Below are 27,756 nucleotides of genomic sequence, written 5' to 3'. Positions count from 1 at the left end.
TGGAGGAGCAGGTGGCAAATGCTAGGGTGTTCGTCGGCACCAGGGTTTATATCACCATTATGAAAAGGATCACTGTTCCGGCGACTGAGACAATTTGATCTAGAATCCCCATATGATAGGTTTGGACCGCTGGCAGCAGCATCAAACGTAGCATCTCCAGAGCTCCCGGGAAGATGGGCCAGCAATGGTTGAACTTTCTACTGATGTATAGAGGAAAACATTACACTCTTACAAAAGAATTCTCATACCATGTATATATATAGATAGCTATACAAACTTGTAAGAATAGACACTTTTATAATCATAAAACAGGTCACCTTCATTGGAATAGGTGGATGCAGCGGCTGCCAGATTATCATTAATACAGAGTTGTGTAGTAAGCTTGGAAAGAATAGAGGACTGTTTCCGGATACGCTCTTTCCTCCGCTTGACATTCTGGTCCTCCTGGAGAAGCTCTTCTATTCTTTCCATGCTTTGAGCACTATAATTTCGAATTAAACGAGGCACATCATGATCAAAAAAATAAAAGCATAATATGCACAAATCTTTTAAAAAAGGAGATGAATGTTCACATATATATTGAAGAACTAGCTTAATAGGGCATGCTCTAGTGAGTATTCCGTAATCTCCCCATGTGCATTCGCGGTGGTTAAGAATTACAAACTGCCGAAAGCATCACACACGATAGGCTGGATGCATGGAAAGAAACAAACCTTACAGAACTGTATAGCTTAAATAGCATGTCTTCTTTGTCCAATCCCTGAGTTCAGACCATGCTGGAGGAACTTGTCGTGAAGTTCATGGCAAAGTACCCGAGCTAAAGCTCTTTTACCCTCGGAACTATGAACCATCTTTTCACCAAGCCTGGAAAGTTCATCATGTCCTGGAGTCTGCAGTAGTCACACGATCAATATCAATAATCAACATTCAATATAGTGGTAAATAGTGGATCATACTCTAGCATATGACGTACAGAAAGAATCAATGCGTCCAGACAAAACTAGAACAGAAGCAACTTCACGAGACAACTTACCCTGAAAGAAGACTTGGCAGCCTAATTTCCATGCTATTTCGGATCTGTTGAGCGAGGGTACTCCACTAGTTGATGCAGGTACTTGTTTTCCCTATTCAAGTTTGAATTCTCATTTTCAGATCTTGATTTCTCTTCCAGAAGTGCTTCAAGTTGAAGCCTCACCAAACCGTCATGCTTTCCTCCCATTACTCCATCATGAAACTTCCCATTTCTTCTTCCAATAGCTTACTCTGGCTATTTTTTCACATTTTCTTGGAAATCTTCCTTTGATTCTGCTCTCTGTTTTTCCCTTTTATGGATCTGTTCCACAAATTTTTCTTTTCTTTTTTTTTCCACAGATCTGCCTTCTCTTTTTTTCTTCTTATTTCTGTTTTTTTTCTTTTTTATGTTTTTTTCTTCTTTTTTCCACATTTTGCTCTTGTTCTACCCCTTACCATGTTTCTTTCTACTCTTTCTGCCATAGTGTTGCCAGATTACAATCATAGTCTAGCATATTCAACATGCTACTTGGGACTTGCCCTGGAGCCTGCAGTAATCACACAATCAATACCAATAATCAATAAATTGTGCATCATACTCTAGCATATGATGTACTGAAAGTATCAATGCGTCCAGACAAAACTTGGACAGAAGCAGCTTCACGAGACAGCATACCCTAAAAGAAGATTTGGCATTCTCATTTTGCGATCTTGATTTCTCTTCCAGAAGTGCTTCAAGTTGAAGCCCCGCCAATCTTTGTCTTTCCCCCCCATTCCTCCATCACGAAGCTCCCCATCTCTTCCTCCAACAGCCTATTTTCGTCTTGGAACTCTTTCTTTAATTCTGCACTGTTTTTTCCTTTTTCTAGATCTGTTCCCCCAATTTTTTCTTTTCTTTTCTTTTTTTTTTCCACAGATCTGTCTCCTCTTCTTTTTTTTTCTTTTTTCTTTTTTTCTTCTTTTTCTGTTTTTATCTTCTTTTCTCCCCATTTTGGTCCGTGTGATATAGCACATCAAAAGCCTGTCATGATTACAATAACTCTAGTCAGAATAAATAAAACCCAAGAGTTCATGCTATATTGAGAAAACTGTTGGGAAACAACAAGGGAGACTGGCAAGTTTCATCCAAACCTTCGTCTGTATGGGGTTAAAATGTATGTATCTGTACAATTCTTCATAAGTTCCATTTGCAAGTGCAGTCACAAGAAGTGGTTTCAAGTCAAGGAGTTCTATATAAGTTGTAAGAGCCTGAAGGAACATAAGAAAACTTTAAGATTAAAACTCTTCATGGTTTTCAAAACATAAATATCAGTGAATCTCAAAATCACCTCAGGGAGCATGAGGTTCCGGAAGGACATAGTATAGAAACACTCTGAATGCATCCATGAATCTGAAATTGCGTGGATGAAGTACTAGGGAGGATGTGTCACAAATATTGGAACAGTGAAGTAGAGCTTCTGAGCATCCCCTTTGGCCATTTTCTCAAGTGTAATGGTCAAATAAACCTAATCAGGAAAGACATCATTGCTTAAAACATAGGAATCAAATGTCCATGATGCAAACCAATGCAGCCTACGATTTAGAGCTCGATGCGAGCTTGAGAAACTGATGAAACATCCGACAAGAATTGCAAGAATTGATTTGTCAAAATTTCCATCTACCTTAGAATATATAAACAGATGCAGATGATGGAGGAGCAGGTGGCAAATGCTAGGGTGTTCGTCGGCACCAGGGTTTATATCACCATTATGAAAAGGATCACTGTTCCGGCGACTGAGACAATTTGATCTAGAATCCCCATATGATAGGTTTGGACCGCTGGCAGCAGCATCAAACGTAGCATCTCCAGAGCTCCCGGGAAGATGGGCCAGCAATGGTTGAACTTTCTACTGATGTATAGAGGAAAACATTACACGCTTACAAAAGAATTCTCATACCATGTATATATATAGATAGCTATACAAACTTGTAAGAATAGACACTTTTATAATCATAAAACAGGTCACCTTCATTGGAATAGGTGGATGCAGCGGCTGCCAGATTATCATTAATACAGAGTTGTGTAGTAAGCTTGGAAAGAATAGAGGACTGTTTCTGGATACGCTCTTTCCTCCGCTTGACATTCTGGTCCTCCTGGAGAAGCTCTTCTATTCTTTCCATGCTTTGAGCACTATAATTTCGAATTAATCGAGGCACATCATGATCAAAAAAATAAAAGCATAATATGCACAAATCTTTTAAAAAAGGAGATGAATGTTCACATATATATTGAAGAACTAGCTTAATAGGGCATGCTCTAGTGAGTATTCCGTAATCTCCCCATGTGCATTCGCGGTGGTTAAGAATTACAAACTGCCGAAAGCATCACACACGATAGGCTGGATGCATGGAAAGAAACAAACCTTACAGAACTGTATAGCTTAAATAGCATGTCTTCTTTGTCCAATCCCTGAGTTCAGACCATGCTGGAGGAACTTGTCGTGAAGTTCATGGCAAAGTACCCGAGCTAAAGCTCTTTTACCCTCGGAACTATGAACCATCTTTTCACCAAGCCTGGAAAGTTCATCATGTCCTGGAGTCTGCAGTAGTCACACGATCAATATCAATAATCAACATTCAATATAGTGGTAAATAGTGGATCATACTCTAGCATATGACGTACAGAAAGAATCAATGCGTCCAGACAAAACTAGAACAGAAGCAACTTCACGAGACAACTTACCCTGAAAGAAGACTTGGCAGCCTAATTTCCATGCTATTTCGGATCTGTTGAGCGAGGGTACTCCACTAGTTGATGCAGGTACTTGTTTTCCCTATTCAAGTTTGAATTCTCATTTTCAGATCTTGATTTCTCTTCCAGAAGTGCTTCAAGTTGAAGCCTCACCAAACCGTCATGCTTTCCTCCCATTACTCCATCATGAAACTTCCCATTTCTTCTTCCAATAGCTTACTCTAGCTATTTTTTCACATTTTCTTGGAAATCTTCCTTTGATTCTACTCTCTGTTTTTCCCTTTTCTGGATCTGTTCCACAAATTTTTCTTTTCTTTTTTTTTCACAGATCTGCCTTCTCTTTTTTTCTTCTTATTTCTGTTTTTTTTTCTTTTTTATGTTTTTTTCTTCTTTTTTCCACATTTTGCTCTTGTTCTACCCCTTACCATGTTTCTTTCTACTCTTTCTGCCATAGTGTTGCCAGATTACAATCATAGTCTAGCATATTCAACATGCTACTTGGGACTTGCCCTGGAGCCTGCAGTAATCACACAATCAATACCAATAATCAATAAATTGTGCATCATACTCTAGCATATGATGTACTGAAAGTATCAATGCGTCCAGACAAAACTTGGACAGAAGCAGCTTCACGAGACAGCATACCCTGAAAGAAGATTTGGCATTCTCATTTTGCGATCTTGATTTCTCTTCCAGAAGTGCTTCAAGTTGAAGCCCCGCCAATCTTTGTCTTTCCCTCCCATTACTCCATCACGAAGCTCCCCATCTCTTCCTCCAACAGCCTATTTTCGTCTTGGAACTCTTTCTTTAATTCTGCACTGTTTTTTCCTTTTTCTAGATCTGTTCCCCCAATTTTTTCTTTTCTTTTCTTTTTTTTTCCACAGATCTGTCTCCTCTTCTTTTTTTTCTTTTTTCTTTTTTTCTTCTTTTTCTGTTTTTATCTTCTTTTCTCCCCATTTTGGTCCGTGTGATATAGCACATCAAAAGCCTGTCATGATTACAATAACTCTAGTCAGAAAATAAAACCCAAGAGTTCATGCTATATTGAGAAAACTGTAGGGAAACAACAAGGGAGACTGGCGAGTTTCATCCAAACCTTCGTCTGTATGGGGTTAAAATGTATGTATCTGTACAATTCTTCATAAGTTCCATTTGCAAGTGCAGTCACAGGAAGTGGTTTCAAGTCAAGGAGTTCCATATAAGTTGTATCAGCCTGATGCAACATAAGAAAACTTTAAGAGCAAAACCCTTCATAGTGTTCAAAACATAAATATCAGTGAATCTCAAAATCACCTCAGGGAGCATGGAAGGACATAGTACAGAACCACTCTGAATGCATCCATGAATCTGAAATTACTTAGATGAAGTACTACGGAGGATGTTGCTCAAATATTGGAACAGTGAACTAGAGCTTCTGAGCATCCCCTTTGGCCATTTTCTCTGTTAATGTAAACAGCTCTGAGTGGTGTATGTGGGCATTCTCAGAATCCTGCAAAGCAAAATTATTAATCATTGTTTCAGTTTCTCAGAGAGAGCAGAGAGTTGCTGAATTTTTAATGTGTCAACTTCTCACCTCCGAAGACTTGCACCTATCAGCTATAAGGTTTGCTTAAATAGAATCAATCAAGAGACATGGCACCCTCCTTCCTTTTGCTTTTCTAAAAACAAGCTTCCGCAAGTTATCAATTGTATAGTGAAAACGATCCTTCTAGATGAACTCATGTGTAATGGTCAAATCAACATAATGAGGAAAGACATCATTACTTAAAACATAGGAATCTAATGTCCATGATGCAAACAAATTCAGCCTACGATAAGTAACTAGCTCATTACCTAACATTGATGATAGGAGGGGCTCAATCCCCTGCCAATTATTTTTATTCTTATAAGAAAAAAATGCCAAATTATCAATACTTAGTAGTACGAAAAACTCAAAATATGGAGAGTGAATGCAGTTTCTCCTTTATATTTCGTATTTCACTATCATCATAAGATAACACAAAAATGTCATTCGTTATGGCATCCTCAATTCAAAACAGAAAAATAGCAATATATTAATATAAGGATATCATGAACATCTTTACGAAGAAAACGATAAGGATCAAGTCAGAAAAATTGTACGATTATTACCAATAAATTTAGAAATTAAATATGTATAGCCATCACGATAATATGTTTTCCATGGGAGTTCAACCAACACACAAGAACTTCAGCAGTTGCGAAGACAACTAACAGAAGCACAACATAAACCGGACATGTACACACAAAAATGTCTATATTGATCGATCCTCAAAAGAGCAAACCATGGAGAATTAGAGCTTGATGTGAGCTCGAGAAACTAATGAAACATCCGACAAGAATTGCAAGAATCGATTTGTCAAAATTTGCATCTACCTTGGAATATATAAACAGAGCCAGATGATGGAGGAACAGGTCGGCAAACGATTGGGCTTGGACCGTTGGCAGCAGCATCAAACGCAGATCTCCATCCTCCCCGGAATATGGGCCAGCGGTGGTTGGACTTTCTATTGATGTAGAGAGGAAAACGTTACACGCTTACAAGCCTGGAAAGTTCATCCTGCACTACTTGGGACTTGCCCTGGAGCCTGCAGTAATCACAAAACCAATACCAATAATCAATATTCAATATAGGCGTAAATAGTGCATCACATTCTATCATATGATGTACTGAAAGAATCATTGCATCCAGACAAAACTAGGATAGAAGCAGCTTCACGAGACAACATACCCTGAAAGAAGATTTTGCAGCCTTCTTTTCATGCGTTTTGGATATGTTAAGCGCGGTACCCCACTAGTTGATGCCAGTCCTCGTTTTTTTTTTTTTTTTTTAATCGAACACCTTTATGGTGGAGGGTTCGTGGGTCCCTCATCCCTATATTTCAAAATGAGATGTATACAAAACATGGCCACACCCAATAGTGGCGTGCCTATACCAAAATCAGGAGTAGTATGCGGTCCGGTCACATGGGCCCGGACCTCATCATACTCCCTTCCGAACCTCAAACTACAATTAAGCCAAAACCAAAAAGGAAAACAATACACTCCTTTGATCCGACGCTCAAGCCTATTCTTTATCTTCATTTTGGACCCGAAGGTTCGGGACTCCGAATGCATCCATCCTAATGATTGCTGTGAGGAGTCTTGGTGCCGTGATGGCATCCATACGGCAGTAGTCGGTTCTTTCTAGTCCCATTTTGTCGAGGAGATCTCCTGCTCTATTCCCTTCCCGGTGGATGAAGGTGATACGGGTGTCCTGTCGGCGTTTGAGGTTTGTGATCCGTGCCATCACCCGGCTGATGTGGCCTGGTCCCCAGCTTGTACTGTTCAAAAGCTTGACCGCCTGTTGTGCATCTGATTCGACCCAAATAGGCCTTCTGAATTCCGAGGCTAGTATCAACCCGAATTGGATGGCGAGTAGCTCCACTTCGAGGGCTGAGTGAGCCTTGAGTGGGGATGCAAAGGCTGCAAGCAGGTTACCCTCATGGTCTCGAATAATTCCTCCTCCCCCTGCTTTGTCCGTTGCCTCAATGTAAGCTCCGTCTGTGTTAAGCTTGATCCAAGGGGCATCCGGCGGGTTCCATTTGACCACCATCGCAAGGGGCCTAGTCCTCCTTGGCTCGGCATGGCTCGGGACGTTGACTTTGAGGCGGACACCCTTCCAGTGCTTCGGTTTATAGGATCCGTTGGCCATGCTATTTCTGATGAACATTTGCACCTGCCAAACCACATTGAAAGACTTAAATTGCACCGATTGATGGCGACTCCTATTTCGTTCGCCCAAATGAACCATAAAATAAGATATGGCATAGACCGGCTGAGATGTTTCTTGCCGGGTTGCCGGACTCTTCGTGCCCAAACTTCGAGCCTTTCTGGGATAGTATCATTGATCCGGAGGGGCGGTGATGATCCCTCGAACCATGAGTCGAACTCCCTCCACACACCAAGTGCCCCAGCCCCTTGTATGAAGAGATGTTGGAGAGATTCAATACCCGGTCTGTGTGGGCAACATTGGCATTTAGACGCCATTTCCATTTTCCTCCACTGAAGCTTCGTATCCACCGGGATTCGGTTGGAGAGAAGTCTCCATATGAAGATAGCAATCGAAGACGTGAGGCCCGCTTTCCAAATATCATCGAGGCCTTGGATGATCGGTCTTTGAGTTCGGATGGTCTCCCATGTTGTAGCTAGAGAGAACTCCCCATTGTGTGATAATCTCCATCTCGGCACATCTGGTCCATCCGAGAGGATTGGCTTATCGAGGATCTTCCGGACAGCATGTTGCGCCAAGCCGGCTTGCGCTTGGAGCATTCGTAATTTGGCCTCATTCCAGGCCCCATCCACAATGAAATCTGCAACATGGACAAGAGGGCCTCCCCTATCGTCGAGGCTAAGTTCCCTCAAGGGCGCATCTCCAAGCCAAAAGTCATCCCAGAATAAAATTTTGCCTTCTCCCACTACCCAGCGGATGTGCGGTTGTGCATGTGCCCGAACCTTCAAGAGTCTCTTCCAAGTAGGGCTACTCCTTCCCGAAGCTCTAGCCGAGAGTGGGGATGCCTTTTGAGAATATTTGACCATCATATACTTAGCCCAAAGGGAGTTCTGTTCCCGGAACCTCCACCATAACTTGATATTAAAGGCACGTAGGACTTCTTTGATCTTACGGATGCCAAGGCCCCCTTCGGCCGTGGGTAGGCATACCTGGTCCCATCTAATCCAGTGCGTCCTTTTCTTCTCATTACTCGACCCCCAAAAGAAGCGAGCCACTTGCTGGTCGAGTTGCTTGAGGGCGCCACCGGTTGGCTCAATAGCTTGAAAAATATGTAAGGGGATCGCCTCTAGTGTGCTTTTTATCAAGGTAAGTCTCCCCCCAAAGGAGAGGTGCCGATGTGCCCACCCAGATATCCTAGCCGAGATTTTCTCTCGGAGGAACAAAAACATATCCGTGCGCTTCACCCCCCGGTAAATAGGGACACCAAGGTAAAGGAACGGGAACGTACCTCGGGAGAAGCCTCCTTCACTTTGGATTGTGTTTGTCCAACCTTCATGAGCCTCAGAAATATAGAAGTTGCTCTTGCCGAGATTGATTTGTTGTCCGGAGACCTCGGCATAATGATCCAGACATACACGGAGCCTACGGAGGGGGCTTGCGGCCGCTTGCGTGAAGATGATGATGTCGTCCGCATACGCGAGGTGGCTGATCTGCATGCTGCCTCTGGTAGCGTTGTATGTCATGTCTTTGTTTCCAAGTATGAGTTTATCAAGTGATCTCGAGAGATAGTCCGCGGCAAGGACAAAGAGGGCGGGGGAGATGGGGTCCCCTTGCCTAAGCCCACGAGTGGATTTGAAGAAACCCGTCGGGGCCCCATTAATAAGAATCGAGAACCAACATGTCCCAATGCATCTTTCGATGAGCGCCACCCATTGCTCGGGAAATCCCATTTGCTTGAGGACTTTTAGGAGGAACGGCCATTGAACCCGATCGTAGGCCTTGGCCATGTCAATCTTGATAGCAACATTAGGTGCTGGTTTGCTTCTTTGGAGCTCATGAAACATCTCCTGTGCAAGAAGTACATTGTCGTTGAGTAGCCTCCCTTTGACAAACCCGCTTTGATTAGGTGCAACAACACATGGAAGGAATGGGGCGAGTCGCCTCGTGAGTACTTTAGTAATCACCTTATTGATCACGTTACATAAGCTAATGGGCCTATAGTCTCCCCAAGTCTCGGGTATAGGCTTCTTGGGGATGAGTATGATACTCGTGGCCGTGAAGCTTCGGGGGAGGAAGGCCCCACCAAAGAATTGCCTAACTGCCGCCACCACATCTGGTCCCACAATGCCCCAACTTGATTGGAAGAATAAAGCCGAGAAGCCATCCGGGCCGGGCGCACTATTGGCCGAGATATCAAACACTGCTCGCTTCACCTCCTCCGCATCCGGGGGATTAGGGAGGGCCGCCAATTGCTCCGAGGGAGGGAGTTGGTGTAAGAGGTTAAGGTTCGGTTCCGCGAGCTCCGGTTGGCTTGGGGCAAGGAGGTTTTGAAAGAACTCGACCGCCGAATCTTTGATGGCCTTGTCGTCCGTGAGTTCACATCCATTAGTGGTGATCTTGTGGATACGCAGCCGAATCTTCTTCTGCTTCACCCAACTTTGGTAAAACCTTGTGTTCTTATCCCCATCGTCTAGCCAACGGAGGGCAGCCTTCTGACGCCAAAAGTCTTCCTCCATCTTAAGAAGGAGGATGTACTCAGCAATTTGTTTGTTGACCTCCATTCTATTCCGGGCCGAGGGATCTTCTTCAAAATCTGCTTGGGCCACTGCAATGTTCTCTTCACAATTTTTGAGATTGGCGTGTATATTTCCAAAAACCTCTTTGTTCCACCTCTTAAACGTTTGTTTGATCCTAGCCAGCTTGATCTTCAAGTTGAGGAGGCCCTCCGCCTCCGAGGGAGCTATCCAATCTTCACGCACCAACTCGCCAAATCCCTCGTGCCGGACCCACATGTTTTGGAACCGAAATGCTCTACCACCCCCGTGGGTGTTGGGCAGCCTGCTTCTGACCAGGAGCGGGCCATGATCCGAAGCAATGCGGGGGAGGTTCGTGACTCTTATTGCATCAAACATTTGGGACGTCGTCTCGCTAATCAGCACCCTATCCAACCTTTCCATGAGGCCATTCTTAGCCCAAGTGAATTCTGACCCATCATAGCCTGGGTCCAATAGTCTGCAGTCCTCAATGGCCTCGGCAAAATCCACCATTTCAGCCTGTCGGTTTGTGTCGCTCCCCAACCTATCTCGAGAGGAGAGGATTGTGTTTAAGTCCCCTCCAATAAACCAAGGCAATCCTTCCGATACTTGGGTAGTGTCCCTCATCTTCTCCCAGAGTGCATGCCGCTCCCCTCTCGTGCATTTAGCATATACGGCCGAGATCAAAATAGGGGCTGGGATCCGAGGGCAGGTGAACCTCCCATGCAACAGCTGTTCCGAGTCATCCACCACGTCAAAATCCATCCCTTCCTCCACGAAGATCCATATTTTCCCATTGATGTTCGACCCCTTGAAAGATAGCCCCAGCATTCTCGAGAATTTGTCCGGGTTAGGGGTGGTAAGCGGCTCCATTATTGCAAGAAAGCAAATATTATGAGATTTAATTAGTCTTTTGAGGACGTTTTGGGTTGACGCGTTCGCGATTCCCCTAACGTTCCAAAATAGAAAATTTAATGACATGATTAACAAGAGGGTTTCGTACCCGGTGGGATTGACGTCCCCCCTTGGAATTCTATGATTTGAAGATCATTCCCTCCATGGGATGCCCCGGCCTCCAGAAGGGCTGGATTGGCTCCATTATCATTTTCATTGTGAGAATTGGAATCTTCCCAATGTTCTTCGTCTTCACTATCATTCTCCATGAAGTTCTCTCGAGCCATGAGGGAGAAATAACGATTGGTACTCATGTGGCGCAAACAAATTATATTGTGCTTAAGAATGTTAAGCATGAAAAATATATCAAGAGAGATATTTATGTAAAAGATCCAGAACACCTTTATCTTGATGGAATCACTATCTCTTATTTTATTCTCTCCACTTAACTCACAAAATATATAACACTATATAAAATCTCGTGTCGAAAAGGAAATGTCCAACTTAGAATGGGACGGAGGGAATACAAAGAATAGAGGCGAACCATTAGATTCACTATGGGGCAAGAGTCCAATAAATATGGATGATAATTGACAGACGAGCAAATCCTATACAAGTTCCCCATGAAATCCTATATCTTCAAAAACATTTTCACTTCTACTTTCCCTGATTATCACAAATAGAAATAAATTTTTTTCACTTCCCTAATTTATCATTAGAAAATTCATAATAGCATAATTGTTACTTTTCCATAAATCACATTTTTTTATGAATAAATGAACATAAATTTAAAGTCTGGGCAAAGAAGAACATAAAATAAAATTCTCATTTTTATATATGTATAAATTTAATCCAAAGTTCTTACTATTCATGGCTTTAAATGCAATTCACCGTATAGCAGTTTGCGCCAACATAAAAACAATTAAGATTTTTCATTCAATTTTTTGATGTGCTAATATTCCATGTTATCAATTCTTTTTTCGATTTTTTCTGCTCTTTATTTTTCGATTTCAGTCCCTTGTATGTAGTTATATTCTAGTTAATATTTTTTACAATTAATAATCAATTATCTCATAAATAATATGATTATTTGTTAATAAGTATTATTAATATTTTATTAAATTTATTAGCAAGACACTTGTATAAAATGATAATAAACTAGGAATGGGTATTCCGTTAATCTAATATTGGTTAATCAATAATTGAAACAAAAAAGTCGACTATTAGCTACTAGGGTTGGAACGGTACGGTATACCGTGCCGAAATTGCCATACCGCATACCGTACCGAAAAATGCGGTATGACCAAAAACCTTACCTTTACCGTACTGCTTTTTTCGGTATACCGCATACCGGTATACCGAAAAGTCGGTATACCAAAATTTAGATATCGTTACCTTACCGATATTTCGGTATACCGTACCGTGATTTCGACATACCGCAATATGCGGTATGCCGAAATCACGGTACGGTATACCGAATACCACCTGTCAAAACCTAACATTCATGCATTAAATAGCAAAAATATCATTTTAAACATCTAGGAAATATCCAAAGTGATAAAAATCCATCACAAAGCAAACATAGTTCATGACATTCAAAATCTATTCAACTTCAAAAAAGATGTCACTAATCCAAAGAACCGACAAGGGGAGGAGCAGGGCAGAGCCGACGGGGAGCGACCTGAGATGACATCAATCATCATCAACACCTGAGATGACAAAGAAGGGGAAACATTAGCCGTGGTATTGGTTAGATACAGAACATGTGTAATTCTGAACAGTTCTTCTACCGAATATAAAAGCCCTATTTATAACAACTAATAAATATAATAATCTAAAACATAACAGGAAAAGACTACTAACAAACTATAATATCTAAACAATTAACAAATACTACTACCTAACAAAAAAACTTGAAAGACATCTGTTTGATTAGATATTGAATATACTCTGTCATAATTGTTTTAGTTGTATAATTACTTATTACGTGCATGTGCTATATTTTTCCAGTTACATCTAAAATTAATTTGAATATCTGTTCCTAGACAATAATAAAACCATACTAGTTCTCCAAGTATAGTACCACTATTTCAATCAGAAATTGGTAGTAGTACATACACAAATTACAACTATATGATTCAAAGCTCACAAATTGATAAACAATTACATGCAAAGCAAATTTTATAACAGATTAATATACACCAATGAAGAAATAAAAGGTTTGCCATGACATACCTTGGCAAACCATAAGTGTAAAGGATTAGCTCAAGTAGAAGATATTGCTTTAAAAGCATCTTGGCTCATGTTTGGATCTACAAAAGAATCACAAAAGAATAATTAACATCTATAAGGATATAAATATAATAATTTATACTAAAGAGTAAAGCAACATACTCTTTTCAATTTCTTCAATTTCTCTATAAAATTCAAGGTCATCATCAGTAGGATCCTTATATAAGTTGAAATTTTAAGCTCTAAGCCAATCATTAGTGCACACCACTGCCTCCACCATTTTTGGACTCAAACACGTTCTAAAAGGATCCACAACCCTTTTACCTACGCTAAAAGCTGACTCACTTGCGACCGTTGAGTTTGGAATTGTAAAGATATCCTTCGCAGTTAGTGAAATGATTGGATACCTAGATGCATTTAATTTCCACTATTCCAAAAGATCAATATTAGGATTAGACCTCTTCTTCATCTCATTAGATCAAAATTAGGATTAAATTAAGAATAGGTGTACATTTTGCTTTGTTCTTCCGAAAGGCACAAAGAAGGCTGCTGTGTTAGATTAAGAAATCAATGGCAAGTATGCTAGTCAAGTTTACAACAATTTTAAATCTCCATTCCAAAATGCAAATGCACTCAATAAAAACATTACTTCTCCAAGCAAGAAGCAGATGATCATGAATTACCTAAATTGCATCTGCATACATACGCTACCTCATCTGCATACATACGCTATCTCTATTAATTACGGTCATCATCTAAGGCATCTCAACAAGGTAAAGCAGGATTCCTACCTTATTAGGTCATGGAGGAAATCTACGCTCTCATTAAAACAACAAACTACAGAAAATCAAGTAACTAGAAAAAAAAATCAATGAATAGCTTACGGTACCAGCGGACGGCGGTGGTGGAGTGGCTGTCGACTGCGTCTGCGGAGCCTCTGTGTGTGTCGTGGGTGCGGTGCGGGGGTGCTGTGTGGGGGTGCGGCGGAGATAATGTTCTAGGGTTGCAAGAATTCCTCCCTTTAGGTTTCAATTATGTTTAATAAAATTATATAATAATATATTTTATAAATAATAAATATGTTAAATATGGTATATCTGCGGTATATACCGCCAATTACGGTATATACCGTATTTGCGGTATACCGTGTTATACCAGTATATACCGTAAATTTACGGTATATACCGCAAATATGCGGTATATACCGCAATTGCGGTATGATGCGGTATAACGCGGTATACCGTTGTATATACAAAATGCATACATTTACCGTACCTAAAACTGTCGGTACGATATGATACCGTACCGAAAAGTACGGTATACCAAAAATTCGGTATTTTCGATATTTTTTCAGTACGGTAAGTGCGGTATTTCGGTATATTTACCCAGCCCTATTAGCTACCGATAACCGAATTTTTCAGTTTCATTTCGTTTCCAATTATAACTGATCTCATTTGGTTCCAAGTATCTACCTAAGGTGTGATTGAATTCGGCTAACCGATCAATTAATAAGCCCTAATATAAACACTGTATGAATATCCATTCATCCCTTAATAATAAATCACATTTGCTATTTTGGGTTGTCCCTTAAAAATAGATCAATTTTATTTAAAGAAACTTTTTCTCTCTAATGAGGTGAGTCTCATTCTCCATTACCAACACCCCAATCACTTTTTTTCTGAATCTTACTTAACCAAGTGTAGTAGACTCTATGTAATTTCAAATGTGGCCTGTGTATACTATTACTACTATATATAAACACGAGTAGGTAAACTACATTTAATTTTCTTTTTACATTTTCCCCATATACATCTCGTAAATATTCAAGAATTAATTACCAATTCCATGCGCCGATATATGGATGCTTGTATACTATATGGCGCGTTGATGACGTATAGTAAGCACACTAACCAGATGAAAAATTGATGTAAGGTGTAAGAAAATTATAGATTGTGAGAATATTATAGATTGTGAGAAATTTTAGAAGCAAAAGCAAAACTAGTCATGAATTGAATTGAAGGAAGCAGTGTTTTAGGTTATGTAGGATTGAGAGCAGAGATAGAGGTTAGTAGAGACAAAATGTGAAGCTAAACATCTGAATATTTATTGTCTTGTTTGATCTTTGTTGTGCCGCGAGGAAAGCCTACAAATCCGGTATGCCCCGAGCCGAGGAGAACACGAGTGTGCGTTAGTTGCCAAACGGGGAGAATGTTAACAAGAATGGAGGTCCGGAATATCTCGGCCCGGAATAGAATGGAGGTCAACAAACAAATTGCTGAGTACATCCTCCTTCTTAAGATGGAGGAAGACTTTTGGCGTCAGAAGGCTGCCCTCCGTTGGCTAGACGATGGGGATAAGAACACAAGGTTTTACCAAAGTTGGGTGAAGCAGAAGAAGATTCGGCTGCGTATCCACAAGATCACCACTAATGGATGTGAACTCACGGACGACAAGGCCATCAAAGATTCGGCGGTCGAGTTCTTTCAAAACCTCCTTGCCCCAAGCCAACCGGAGCTCGCGGAACCGAACCTTAACCTCTTACACCAACTCCCTCCCTCGGAGCAATTGGCGGCCCTCCCTAATCCCCCGGATGCGGAGGAGGTGAAGCGAGCAGTGTTTGATATCTCGGCCAATAGTGCGCCCGGCCCGGATGGCTTCTCGGCTTTATTCTTCCAATCAAGTTGGGGCATTGTGGGACCAGATGTGGTGGCGGCAGTTAGGCAATTCTTTGGTGGGGCCTTCCTCCCCCGAAGCTTCACGGCCACGAGTATCATACTCATCCCCAAGAAGCCTATACCCGAGACTTGGGGAGACTATAGGCCCATTAGCTTATGTAACGTGATCAATAAGGTGATTACTAAAGTACTCACGAGGCGACTCGCCCCATTCCTTCCATGTGTTGTTGCACCTAATCAAAGCGGGTTTGTCAAAGGGAGGCTACTCAACGACAATGTACTTCTTGCACAGGAGATGTTTCATGAGCTCCAAAGAAGCAAACCAGCACCTAATGTTGCTATCAAGATTGACATGGCCAAGGCCTACGATCGGGTTCAATGGCCGTTCCTCCTAAAAGTCCTCAAGCAAATGGGATTTCCACTCTTCTCGCCTCTCTCCATGGATGAAAAAGCAGCACAAGATAGGGAAGCCCATCCCATGAACTTGTCCGATGTGGATGGAACTCATATGGAGATGGTGGTGTATGGAAAAGCTCCGGCTGCCAAGTGAGGAATGCTTACCTTTTGCTGAATTTGAAAAGAACTTGAGTTAAAAAGAACTTGAAAAGTTGGGAGGAATGCTTACCTTTTGCTGAATTTGCTTATAATCGAAGTTTTCATTCTGCTACTAACTTTTCTCCATTTGAAGTTGTGCATGGTTTTAATCCATTGAGTCCACTAGATTTGATTCCAATACCTATTTAAGAACGTGCAAGTCTTGATGGAAAAGCTAAGGCTGAAATGGTGAAAAGATTGCATGAAAGGGTAAGACTCAACATTGAAAAGAGGACAGAACAATATGCAAAGCAAGCCAACAAGGGTCGGAAACAAGTCATCTTTGAGTCGGGAGATTGGGTTTGGTTGCATATGAGAAAGGAGAGATTTCCTTCGAAAAGAAAGTCCAAGTTGCAGCCAAGAGGAGATGGACCATTCCAAGTGATTGCAAAAGTCAATGATAATGCTTACAAACTAGACTTACCTGGTGCATGTGTTGTCGCACCGAATCAAAGCGGGTTTAACTTTTAGAGAGAGACGCTCTTCCTTCTCTCTAACAATCCCCTCACCCTAACTCCCACCGCTGTCCCGGATTGTCTTGCCGGAATTTCAACCCCGCCACCCTCACTCTTCAACACCGTCGACCACCTACATCCCTCCTACATCCCTTCGCTTCCCCCCCCCCACGACGACCTTGCTGCCTCCCTCCCACTCATCATCGACGCGAGTCGAGCTTTTGGTGTCATCTCCATGCCGGACCATCCTCCGGACCCCGAGCCGGACTCCGAGGCTCCCCAGCTCATCACGGACCAGCAAATGATCATCCGGTCGGGGGAGGACTCCTTCCCTAAATCGCCGAGCTTGAAGAGGAAACTCAAAGCCTCTAAACTCCGGGGTAAAGGCCAGATGTGCACACCGGCTCCACCCGCTAAAGGAGATGGATGTAAAAGGTTCATTCTATCACCCCTCCCGGAAGATAAGCAGCTCCGAAAGAAGCTTTCCTAGTCATCCAAACGGTAAGGTGGATCCCTCTCCGGTCATCCCGAACCTTGATGATAAAGGGGATCTCAACGTTCGTATGGCTGAAGACCTTGCCGGACAAGGAGAGGATACGCCATCGCCGGATTCCGACCAGACCCCCGACGGAGTCTCCACACCCGTCGGCCAAGGTGATGCTCATCCCCCACGACCAACACAAACGGACAAGACACTCCCATGTGATGCCCACATGTCCTTGGATGGAGAGAAAGTCAAATTACCTCAAATGGATGCAAGTACAAAACCACTTTTAGAAAGAGACTTGGTCCCTTTCCAACCCACCCACTCACGTGAGGACTTGACCGTTGCACATCCCTTGCAGCCAACACACGAAAACCTCATGCTCATTGCTCCCTTGGATGCGGCGGAGTCGATGGATCTCATGGCGGCACAACCTCTCCTCGCCGGAAAACAGCCGGAGGTCGCCTACTCGGCGGGGGGCCCTCAACCCCTCCTCATTTCGCCAAATGAACAAGTCTCAGACGTCTTGATGATTACCTACAATCCACCCATCGATGATTTCCCTCCTCTCGAGCGCGGGAGAACCCGGAAGCTCCGAAACAACTTCGAAGCCGGCCAGTCAAGTACCGGGGAGGTTCGGACAAAGGCTCGGACATTGGCGCCGACCTTGGGGTAACTAGAACCGACACTTTGGTGGGATCGACGATTGGAGCCAATACCCCGAGTGTCAACGGGAACATGCTACGAGGCCAACAAGATAGGGCCGAGAGCGAGACCCCGCCCAAAGAAGGAGGTGCATGGAGCAGCCATTGAGCCGGCATTGACCCCGCCGTGCGACAAGCCACGAAGCCAATCTCTATGGCGGACATGGTCCGAGGAACGACACGAACAGATGGTCCGCAAGCTTTTGACCCGAAGTCCGTCCAAAACATCGGATTTGCAACAACATCCAATGGTGTTCCGGCGATCTACTTCTCGGGCGCGGAGATTCAAAAATTGGCTACAAGCCTTGGACGCGCCATCGTCGGTAAGTTCTCTCACTCTATCCCGGCCTTACATCAAATTCAAAAGGCGCTTGAAAATATTAAATTGAGCCGAGACTTTTCTTGGAAGTATCTTAATGCTAAACATATTCTTATTCAATGTGAGGATATTGCCGATTATGCAAAGATCCTTGGAGGTCCGAAAGGAACGCCTATTTGGTTTATTGATCGTCACCCCATGAGGGTTTTCAAGTGGTCTCCGGACTTCGACGCCTATTGTGAGTCTCCAATCGCGGCAATTTTGTGCAACTTAATTGGGCTTCCTATACACCTTTTTGATCAAGCGGCGCTCTACGCCATTGGCAAACTATTGGGCACACCGGGTGTAACATATTAGGTATACCGGCTCATCTCTATGAGGAATCGGCCCTCTTGGCAATCGGTAAGTTCCTTGGCAAGCCACTACAAGCCGATCATGCCACAATTCATCAAAGCCGACTCTCCTTCGCAAGGATTTGCGTTGAGATTGACATCTCTACTCCCCCGACGGAAGAGATCATCCTTAATATCCGAGGCAAAGACTCGAGGTACAAAGTGGCATGGGACCGTATTCCATTGTTTTGTGATAATTGTAAACATGTTGGGCATGAGAAAGAGGATTGCCATGCAGCGGGAAGGAAGTCTCGGGGTAGAGACAAGGGTCGCCGAGCATCATACAAGGAGAACCTTTCAAGCCACGCCGCCAAGATCATCCACCGTGAGTGGCGCCCAAAGGCGATCGGCTCGCCTTGGTGTACTCCCATTCCGCATCCATATCTCCATGAATTGGTGAAGGTGGCTCGGTGGTCGGGGGTGTTGGGTTCCCTTTTTCCCCTCCCTTGCGCTTGAGGCCCACTTTGAATTGTTGTTAGGACGATTCCCGTCATTGCCCTTATTCTTCCCTTGGCGGTTCCCTTCATTGGAGTTAGGATTGTGCCTCACCGCATCTTGCATGCCCTTCATACCGTGGCCATCGGGGTTTGCCTTCTTTGGCGGGTTGATATTGTAGTATCGTTTCGGCGGCCTTTCCTTTTTGCCCATCGCATAGCACACTTCACTTGCATGGCCAACATGTTTACACTCTTGGCAATAGGATGGGATCTTATCCCACCGGACTTGTTGCACCAACTCGCGGCCGCACAAGTCAAGGATTATCTCTTCAGGGGGCGGTTTGGTGATGTCAATCTCAATACAAATGCGGGCAAAGGAGAGTCACGTCTTGGTAGCCGTGGCCCGATCAACTTGGATTGGATTGCCGAGGAGCTTGTCGATGGCGAAAAGAGCGGATTGATCAAACAAGTGAGTTGGGAGTCCGATTAAATTACACCAAATTGCTGCTATCGGGGACTCACAATATGCATCGAAATCCGGGGACCATTTGAAGACCCTCATTGGGTGGCGATCAATGAGCCAAACGGGTGTTCCCTTTGGGCCTCCGAGAAGCCGGGCATAATCCGCCAAATCCTCGCATTGGATAAGGATATGTTTAGCATTAATGTATTTCCAATTGAAGCCACATCGGAATTTAATGTTATCTAGAGTTTTTTGAATTTGATGGCCCGTAGGAATAGAATGTGAAAACTTACCCACGATGGCGTGCCCCATGCTATCAGCAAGCTTTTGTGTTTCAGCCCCGGAGAAGTAGATGGCCGGAGATTAAAAAAAAAAAAGTAGATGGCCGGAACTCCATTGGACATGGATCTGTTCCGGCACGAAGACTTAAGGACCATTGGGTTCGGGAGAACCCTTAAGTAACTCCGCCATCGATTTCGGCCTACTAGAGGTACCCGAGGGAACTTCGGCCCCCCCTTCTCGGCTAGCGACCATCGGCCCTCGTGCCGCGGCCTCGTGGGATAGGTCACTTATGGCCATCGGCTGGTCCTGGATAGCCGTGACGGAACTAGTCGGAGCTTCGCCCACCATCGGGTTGGTAGGTGGTGTCGGGGTGGCCGTATGACCCTCGGCCCCAACCTTGGTGGCCGCACCCCTGTGAGCTTCCCTTCTGGCCAGGTTCACATTCGCCTCCGCACGCTGTGCCAGGCCAGGCGGCTCCGGCCTCGACCAAGCCACAAAAGCCGTCGACTTTGCCGCGCCAGCCTCGAACGTGTCTCGAAGTTTTAAGGTCCGTCCTCTCGCTAGAGGGGGAAACTCCTCAAAGGAGGGGATGAAAGGCCCCGTAGATGCAAGCAAGGCTTGGTCGGACTCCGGAAGGGAAGAGTAGTGAGACCCATCGGCCATGTGAGCATATTCCGGCTGGCTGGCGTCGAGAAGTGGTTGGGCGGTCATGGTGTCAAGCTTGTCCGCCAAATCCAAGGCTGCGAGGTGTAGGAGATGGGTAGTTTTTGGCTGCATTAGCCCTCCAACGGCTAGGACATCACGTGACATTTCAAGTGGGCAAGGCGCCAAGCCACTTTCGAAAAGAGTTTTTGTTCCCACTTCCAATTCGGGTAAGTTGACTTCCACTACTTCCAATGAGTCTTTTGCTTTTGCTGCCGCATGTACTTTCGGTTTGTCATGATCCGGAGGGGTCACGTCCTCCTCTTCGACGGCATGGTCGTCGCCGGCGGCCGCGCCGGCGGCCGCACCGTCAACCTGGTCGGAATTTTGATTTTTGGATGCCAAGGTCGATAGGACCGCATTGGCAATAGCCAATTGGCATTCCTTGGGGCCCGAAGCACTTTCTACTTCATCCCGCCGGCCGTTGTCCCCTTGATCACTCGGCGGGCTCGCCGGAAAGATGGTCCCTTTGCACTTAGGGCTCCCGGGTGGGGACGAGTATTCCGACCCGAACTCGAGCCTCTTCCAAGGTTGTTTGTCCTCCGGAAGGGGTGAAAGAACAAACCTTTTCCGACCATTTCCTTTAGTTGGAGGAGCCGGCGTACTTTTCCTCATTTTGAGTTTTGTGGCTTTTTGCTTCATCTTCTTGCTCGGAGGATTAGGGATGGGGTCCTCGGCCGACCGAAAGTGCGCTGGTCCGAGATGGTGCGAGGTTCCTCGGGCCCCGGCGACGTGTCCGGCGGATGGTCCGGCATGGCCGAGCGTGTGCCAAGTCACCAGCGTGGTCGGGGGGAAGCGGAGGTGACGGTGTAAGATCCGACACAAAGGCGGAGGCCGGCGGCGTTTAGTAATGCCTTTTGGTTTAACTAATGCACCAAGTACTTTCATGAGATTGATGCACCATGTTTTGAGAAAATTCATTGGAAAATTTGTGGTTGTTTATTTTGATGATATTCTTGTCTATAGCAAAAATGTGGATGCTCATCTTAACCATGTGCGTGCAGTTTTGGATACCTTACTAACAGAATCATTGTATGCAAATCTCAAAAAGTGTTCTTTTTGCATGGATAAAGTTGTTTTTCTAGGTTTTGTTATAAGTGCTAATGGGATTGAAATGGAAAAGGAGAAGGTGAAAGCTATTTTAGAATGGCCAATTCCTCAAAATGTAGCACAAGTTAGAAGTTTTCATGGTCTTGCAAGTTTTTATAGGAGGTTTGTCAAGGATTTTAGTACAATTGCTGCACCCTTGAATGAAATTGTGAAAAAGGATGTTTGTTTTTATTGGGGAGAAAAACAAGAGCATGCTTTAATCGCCTTAAAGAAAAATTTACAACTGCACCAATTCTTTCTTTGCCTAACTTTGATAACATGTTTGAGCTTGAATGTGATGCATCTAGAGTAGGCATAGGAGCTGTTTTGTTGCAGGATGGAAAGCCAATCGCTTACTTTAGTGAAAAGTTGAAAGGAGCTCAATTGAACTATCCAACGTATATCCAAGCCCCTTGGCCTAGCGGTAAAGGGTGCTGGATACCGCGTCCATCCTGGAGGTCTCGAGTTCGAACCCTGGGTGGCGTAATTTGTCTTTCCTCCTTGTTATAGGAGTTGATTTGTAATTTGTAATTTCCTCCTTCATATATATGATATAAATATATGAAGTTAATTTAAAAAAAAAAAAAGAACTATCCAACGTATGACAAGGAGTTATATGCTTTGGTTAGAGCTTTGGAAACATGGCAGCATTACTTGTGGCCTAGAGAGTTTGTAATTCATACGAATCATGAATCTCTCAAGTACTTGAAAGGTCAAGGTAAGCTTAGCAAGAGACATGTTAAGTGGGTGGAATTCATTGAATCATTTCCCTATGTAATCAAATACAAAAAGGGAAAAGAAAACATTGTGGCTGATGCATTGTCTCGGAGGTACATTTTGATCACTACTTTGAGTTCTAAGTTGCTTGGTTTTGAGTTGATTAAGGAAATGTATGATAATGACCCGGACTTTTCTTCTATCTATTCAGCCAGTGAGCATGCTGCATTTGACAAGTTCTATAGGCATGATGGCTATTTGTTTAGTGAAAATAAACTGTGCATTCCTAAAGGTTCTATGCGTGAATTGCTTGTGCGTGCAGCTCATGGTGGTGGTTTAATGGGGCATTTTGGTGTCCATAAGACAATGGATGTTTTGCATGAACATTTCTTTTGGCCTAAAATGGGTGTGGATGTTGAAAGAATTTGTAAAAGATGCATAACTTGCATGCAAGCCAAGTCTATATCACACCCACATGGTTTGTACAAACTGTTACCAATTCCTAGTGCATCTTGGGAGGATATTTCAATGGACTTTTGTCATTGGTTTGCCAAGAACAAAAAGAGGTAGAGATTCAGTTTTTGTGGTTGTTGATAGGTTTTCAAGAATGGCACATTTAATACCATGTCACAAAACTGATGATGCATCTCATATTGCTGATTTGTTCTTTAAAGAAATTGTCCGTTTGCATGGACAAACTGAGTGATCGAGATGCTAAATTTGTGAGTCATTTTTTGGCGTGTGTTGTGGAATAAGTTGGGAACTAATGGACAAACTGAATTAGTTAATAGGACTTTGTCTCAACTACTACGAACTTTAGTTAAAAAGAACTTAAAAAGTTGGGAGGAATGCTTACCTTTTGCTGAATTTGCTTATAATCGAAGTTTTCATTCTGCTACTAACTTTTCTCCATTTGAAGTTGTGTATGGTTTTAATCCATTGAGTCCACTAGATTTGATTCCAATACCTATTTAAGAACGTGCAAGTCTTGATGGAAAAGCTAAGGCTGAAATGGTGAAAAGATTACATGAAAGGGTAAGACTCAACATTGAAAAGAGGACAGAACAATATGCAAAGCAAGCCAACAAGGGTCGGAAACAAGTCATCTTTGAGTCGGGAGATTGGGTTTGGTTGCATATGAGAAAGGAGAGATTTCCTTCGAAAAGAAAGTCCAAGTTGCAGCCAAGAGGAGATGGACCATTCCAAGTGATTGCAAAAGTCAATGATAATGCTTACAAACTAGACTTACCTGGTGCATGTGTTGTCGCACCAAATCAAAGCGGGTTTAACTTTTAGAGAGAGACGCTCTTCCTTCTCTCTAACAATCCCCTCACCCTAACTCCCACCGCTGTCCCGGATTGTCTTGCCGGAATTTCAACCCCGCCACCCTCACTCTTCAACACCGTCGACCACCTACATCCCTCCTACATCCCTTCGCTTCCCCCCCCCCACGACGACCTTGCTGCCTCCCTCCCACTCATCATCGACGCGAGTCGAGCTTTTGGTGTCATCTCCATGCCGGACCATCCTCCGGACCCCGAGCCGGACTCCGAGGCTCCCCAGCTCATCACGGACCAGCAAATGATCATCCGGTCGGGGGCTCCTTCCCTAAATCGCCGAGCTTGAAGAGGAAACTCAAAGCCTCTAAACTCCGGGGTAAAGGCCAGATGTGCACACCGGCTCCACCCGCTAAAGGAGATGGACGTAAAAGGTTCATTCTATCACCCCTCCCGGAAGATAAGCAGCTCCGAAAGAAGCTTTCCTAGTCATCCAAACGGTAAGGTGGATCCCTCTCCGGTCATCCCGAACCTTGATGATAAAGGGGATCTCAACGTTCGTATGGCTGAAGACCTTGCCGGACAAGGAGAGGATACGCCATCGCCGGATTCCGACCAGACCCCCGACGGAGTCTCCACACCCGTCGGCCTAGGTGATGCTCATCCCCCACGACCAACACAAACGGACAAGACACTCCCATGTGATGCCCACATGTCCTTGGATGGAGAGAAAGTCAAATTACCTCAAATGGATACAAGTACAAAACCACTTTTAGAAAGAGACTTGGTCCCTTTCCAACCCACCCACTCACGTGAGGACTTGACCGTTGCACATCCCTTGCAGCCAACACACGAAAACCTCATGCTCATTGCTCCCTTGGATGCGGCGGAGTCGATGGATCTCATGGCGGCACAACCTCTCCTCGCCGGAAAACAGCCGGAGGTCGCCTACTCGGCGGGGGGCCCTCAACCCCTCCTCATTTCGCCAAATGAACAAGTCTCAGACGTCTTGATGATTACCTACAATCCACCCATCGATGATTTCCCTCCTCTCGAGCGCGGGAGAACCCGGAAGCTCCGAAACAACTTCGAAGCCGGCCAGTCAAGTACCGGGGAGGTTCGGACAAAGGCTCGGACATTGGCGCCGACCTTGGGGTAACTAGAACCGACACTTTGGTGGGATCGACGATTGGAGCCAATACCCCGAGTGTCAACGGGAACATGCTACGAGGCCAACAAGATAGGGCCGAGAGCGAGACCCCGCCCAAAGAAGGAGGTGCATGGAGCAGCCATTGAGCCGGCATTGACCCCGCCGTGCGACAAGCCACGAAGCCAATCTCTATGGCGGACATGGTCCGAGGAACGACACGAACAGATGGTCCGCAAGCTTTTGACCCGAAGTCCTTCCAAAACATCGGATTTGCAACAACATCCAATGGTGTTCCGGCGATCTACTTCTCGGGCGCGGAGATTCAAAAATTGGCTACAAGCCTTGGACGCGCCATCGTCGGTAAGTTCTCTCACTCTATCCCGGCCTTACATCAAATTCAAAAGGCGCTTGAAAATATTAAATTGAGCCGAGACTTTTCTTGGAAGTATCTTAATGCTAAACATATTCTTATTCAATGTGAGGATATTGCCGATTATGCAAAGATCCTTGGAGGTCCGAAAGGAACGCCTATTTGGTTTATTGATCGTCACCCCATGAGGGTTTTCAAGTGGTCTCCGGACTTCGACGCCTATTGTGAGTCTCCAATCACGGCAATTTTGTGCAACTTAATTGGGCTTCCTATACACCTTTTTGATCAAGCGGCGCTCTACGCCATTGGCAAACTATTGGGCACACCGGGTGTAACATATTAGGTATACCGGCTCATCTCTATGAGGAATCGGCCCTCTTGGCAATCGGTAAGTTCCTTGGCAAGCCACTACAAGCCGATCATGCCACAATTCATCAAAGCCGACTCTCCTTCGCTAGGATTTGCGTAGAGATTGACATCTCTACTCCCCCGACGGAAGAGATCATCCTTAATATTCGAGGCAAAGACTCGAGGTACAAAGTGGCATGGGACCGTATTCCATTGTTTTGTGATAATTGTAAACATGTTGGGCATGAGAAAGAGGATTGCCATGCAGCGGGAAGGAAGTCTCGGGGTAGAGACAAGGGTCGCCGAGCATCATACAAGGAGAACCTTTCAAGCCACGCCGCCAAGATCATCCACCGTGAGTGGCGCCCAAAGGCGAATGGCACTCCATCGTCAATTGGACAGTTGGAGAAGTCCAAAGATTGTAACAATCACGCGGAGTACATCGAGGGTACATTGGGTGCGGGATCGTCGAAGTCAAGAGTGGCTAGTAGGAGTCACCCAAATGTGGATGAGGATGGCTTCCAATTGGTGTCGAGGAGGAGGAAAGGAAAAGTGCATGAGGGCGATATGCACACCAAGGCTCCACACGTGGATGATTGGCATTTGAAGGAGAATGTTGCTACGGTGACATTTGGGAGTGTCCCATCGGGTGCGAATGATGCAAGCTTTAGCTCCATGAGTGTCGCATGTGGGCGCCCCAACCGGGAGATAGAGGGCCACATCGAGGACCTTGATCCAGGAGGGCATGTACCTAGCGGAGGTATCCCTATTGCGGGCCTTAGCTAGGTGATGGACAGAAGTGTTGGGGATACAAAGGTTGTATCAAATGGTAATTGGATTTTGAGAGTATATAGATGACCACCTCTAGTTGTTAGGGAGGCCCTCGTTGTACTCTAATTTGTCATGCCTTGGCGAGTCGTCACTTTTGGGCGACTCGGTGTATGTTTGTTTGTAACCAATGGTTTTGGTAATGCACAGGTGTGGGTCCGCCTCAACCCTCCGCCCTTAGGGGTGTGTTTGGTTAAAAAAAAAAAAAAACTATTGGGCACACCGATCCAAATCAATCGGGCCACGGCAAACAAATCTAGGTTGTCCTTCGTCCGCATTTGCATCGAGATTGACATATCAAAGCCACCCATCGAGGAGATCATCTTAGACATTTGCGGCCGTGAGATGGTGCAACAAGTTAAATGGGACAAGATCCTATTTTATTGTCGGGAGTGCAAACACGTTGGACACAAAAGTGACGTGTGTTATGCGGTAGGCAAGACGGAAAGGCCGGTCAAGAAAAACTACAACACCATCCCTCCCATACAACCGCAATACGAGAATGGAAAGCAAGGGGCACAAGATACCCCAAAAACCTTTTTGAATGTTAAGGAATGGAGATCTCAAAGAAGAGGAAAAAATTCCGGGGATCAACACAACAATGACTCGAGGGTAAGCGATGCCGTGGAAGTCGACCGGATGGGGCCGGACATTCTAGGCAAACTCCTCGAACCTATCGACCCGGAGGAGGGTGAGCAACAAGAGAAAGGAGGAAAACAAGGCTGGACTCCTTCCAAGCATCGGACAGGATTCCTCCCTTTCCACTATCCCCGAAGGGACGTCTCTCCTAGTGCCGAGGGCATGGGTGTGCATGGGCGTAGTGGGTCGGCTGGCCAGTTAAAGCATGGTACGAGGGGCCCGGCCCGAACATCCTCAATGGAAAATCGTGAGGATTGTGGAAGGGGAGGTCACATGAGCATGAACCAATATTATTCACTCATGGATAATGAAGCCTATGATGGAGACGAGTTTGATGATATAGAGAGCATTGAGGTAGAGCGGCAGCCGAACACCTACGCCGAAGGCCCCTCCATGCTAATCACGGAGGACGAGTCAAGTCACGCTCAGCAAGAACAACAATGCACCAAAATTCAAGGGGGGCGTTACTCCTGCCGGGTACGAACTCCATTGTTAATTATGTCATTTAATCTCATGTTTTGGAACGTTAGGGGGATCGTGAATGCGCCTACCCAAAACGTTTTAAAAAGATTAATTAAGTCTCATAATGTTAATTTTCTTGCAATAATGGAGCCGTTCACGGCGCCAAACCCGGACAAGTTCTCCAAGGCCTTGGGGCTGGTTTTCCAAGGCTCAAATATAAATGGGAAGATTTGGGTT

General features: G+C 44.6%; 1 protein-coding gene and 1 long non-coding RNA gene across 3 annotated transcripts; both read right to left on the bottom strand.

Moving 5' to 3' along the window:
• Positions 1-2,761: 2,761 nt before the first annotated feature.
• LOC121758741 (dynamin-2A-like) lies at positions 2,762-3,503 on the bottom strand. 2 transcript variants are annotated; one of them, XM_042154130.1, is made up of 3 exons: positions 3,414-3,503; positions 3,018-3,181; positions 2,762-2,900 (listed from the first exon to the last, which is right to left on the bottom strand). In XM_042154130.1, exons 1-3 carry the CDS (start codon positions 3,440-3,442, stop codon positions 2,842-2,844), a joined length of 252 nt encoding a protein of 83 aa, XP_042010064.1. In that variant the 5' UTR covers positions 3,443-3,503; the 3' UTR covers positions 2,762-2,841. The 2 variants fall into 2 exon arrangements, with proteins under 2 accessions (XP_042010064.1, XP_042010065.1); XM_042154131.1 differs by having other exon boundaries at positions 2,762-2,897.
• A 1,179-nt stretch (positions 3,504-4,682) lies between these two features.
• Positions 4,683-4,950, bottom strand: LOC121758802. Its single transcript, XR_006041560.1, has 2 exons — positions 4,839-4,950; positions 4,683-4,730 (listed from the first exon to the last, which is right to left on the bottom strand). It is a non-coding gene; the product is annotated as an uncharacterized LOC121758802 (long non-coding RNA).
• Positions 4,951-27,756: the final 22,806 nt, after the last annotated feature.

Source organism: Salvia splendens, chromosome 12 (assembly GCF_004379255.2).
Source record: "Salvia splendens isolate huo1 chromosome 12, SspV2, whole genome shotgun sequence".
NCBI lineage: Eukaryota > Viridiplantae > Streptophyta > Magnoliopsida > Lamiales > Lamiaceae > Salvia > Salvia splendens.
This window is presented reverse-complemented; position numbering and strand designations above follow the sequence as displayed.

What these genes read in the sequence shown, in the direction of transcription:
- LOC121758741 (XM_042154130.1), bottom strand. Translation starts at nt 3,442, where the DNA reads ATGCTATTTAAGCTATACAGTTCTGTAAG. An exon ending in AAGCTATACAGTTCTGTAAG is followed by an intron (nt 3,182 to 3,413) that starts GTTTGTTTCTTT and finishes TCGAAATTATAG; the next exon opens with TGCTCAAAGCATGGAAAGAA. An exon ending in ATCCACCTATTCCAATGAAG is followed by an intron (nt 2,901 to 3,017) that starts GTGACCTGTTTT and finishes TCTATACATCAG; the next exon opens with TAGAAAGTTCAACCATTGCT.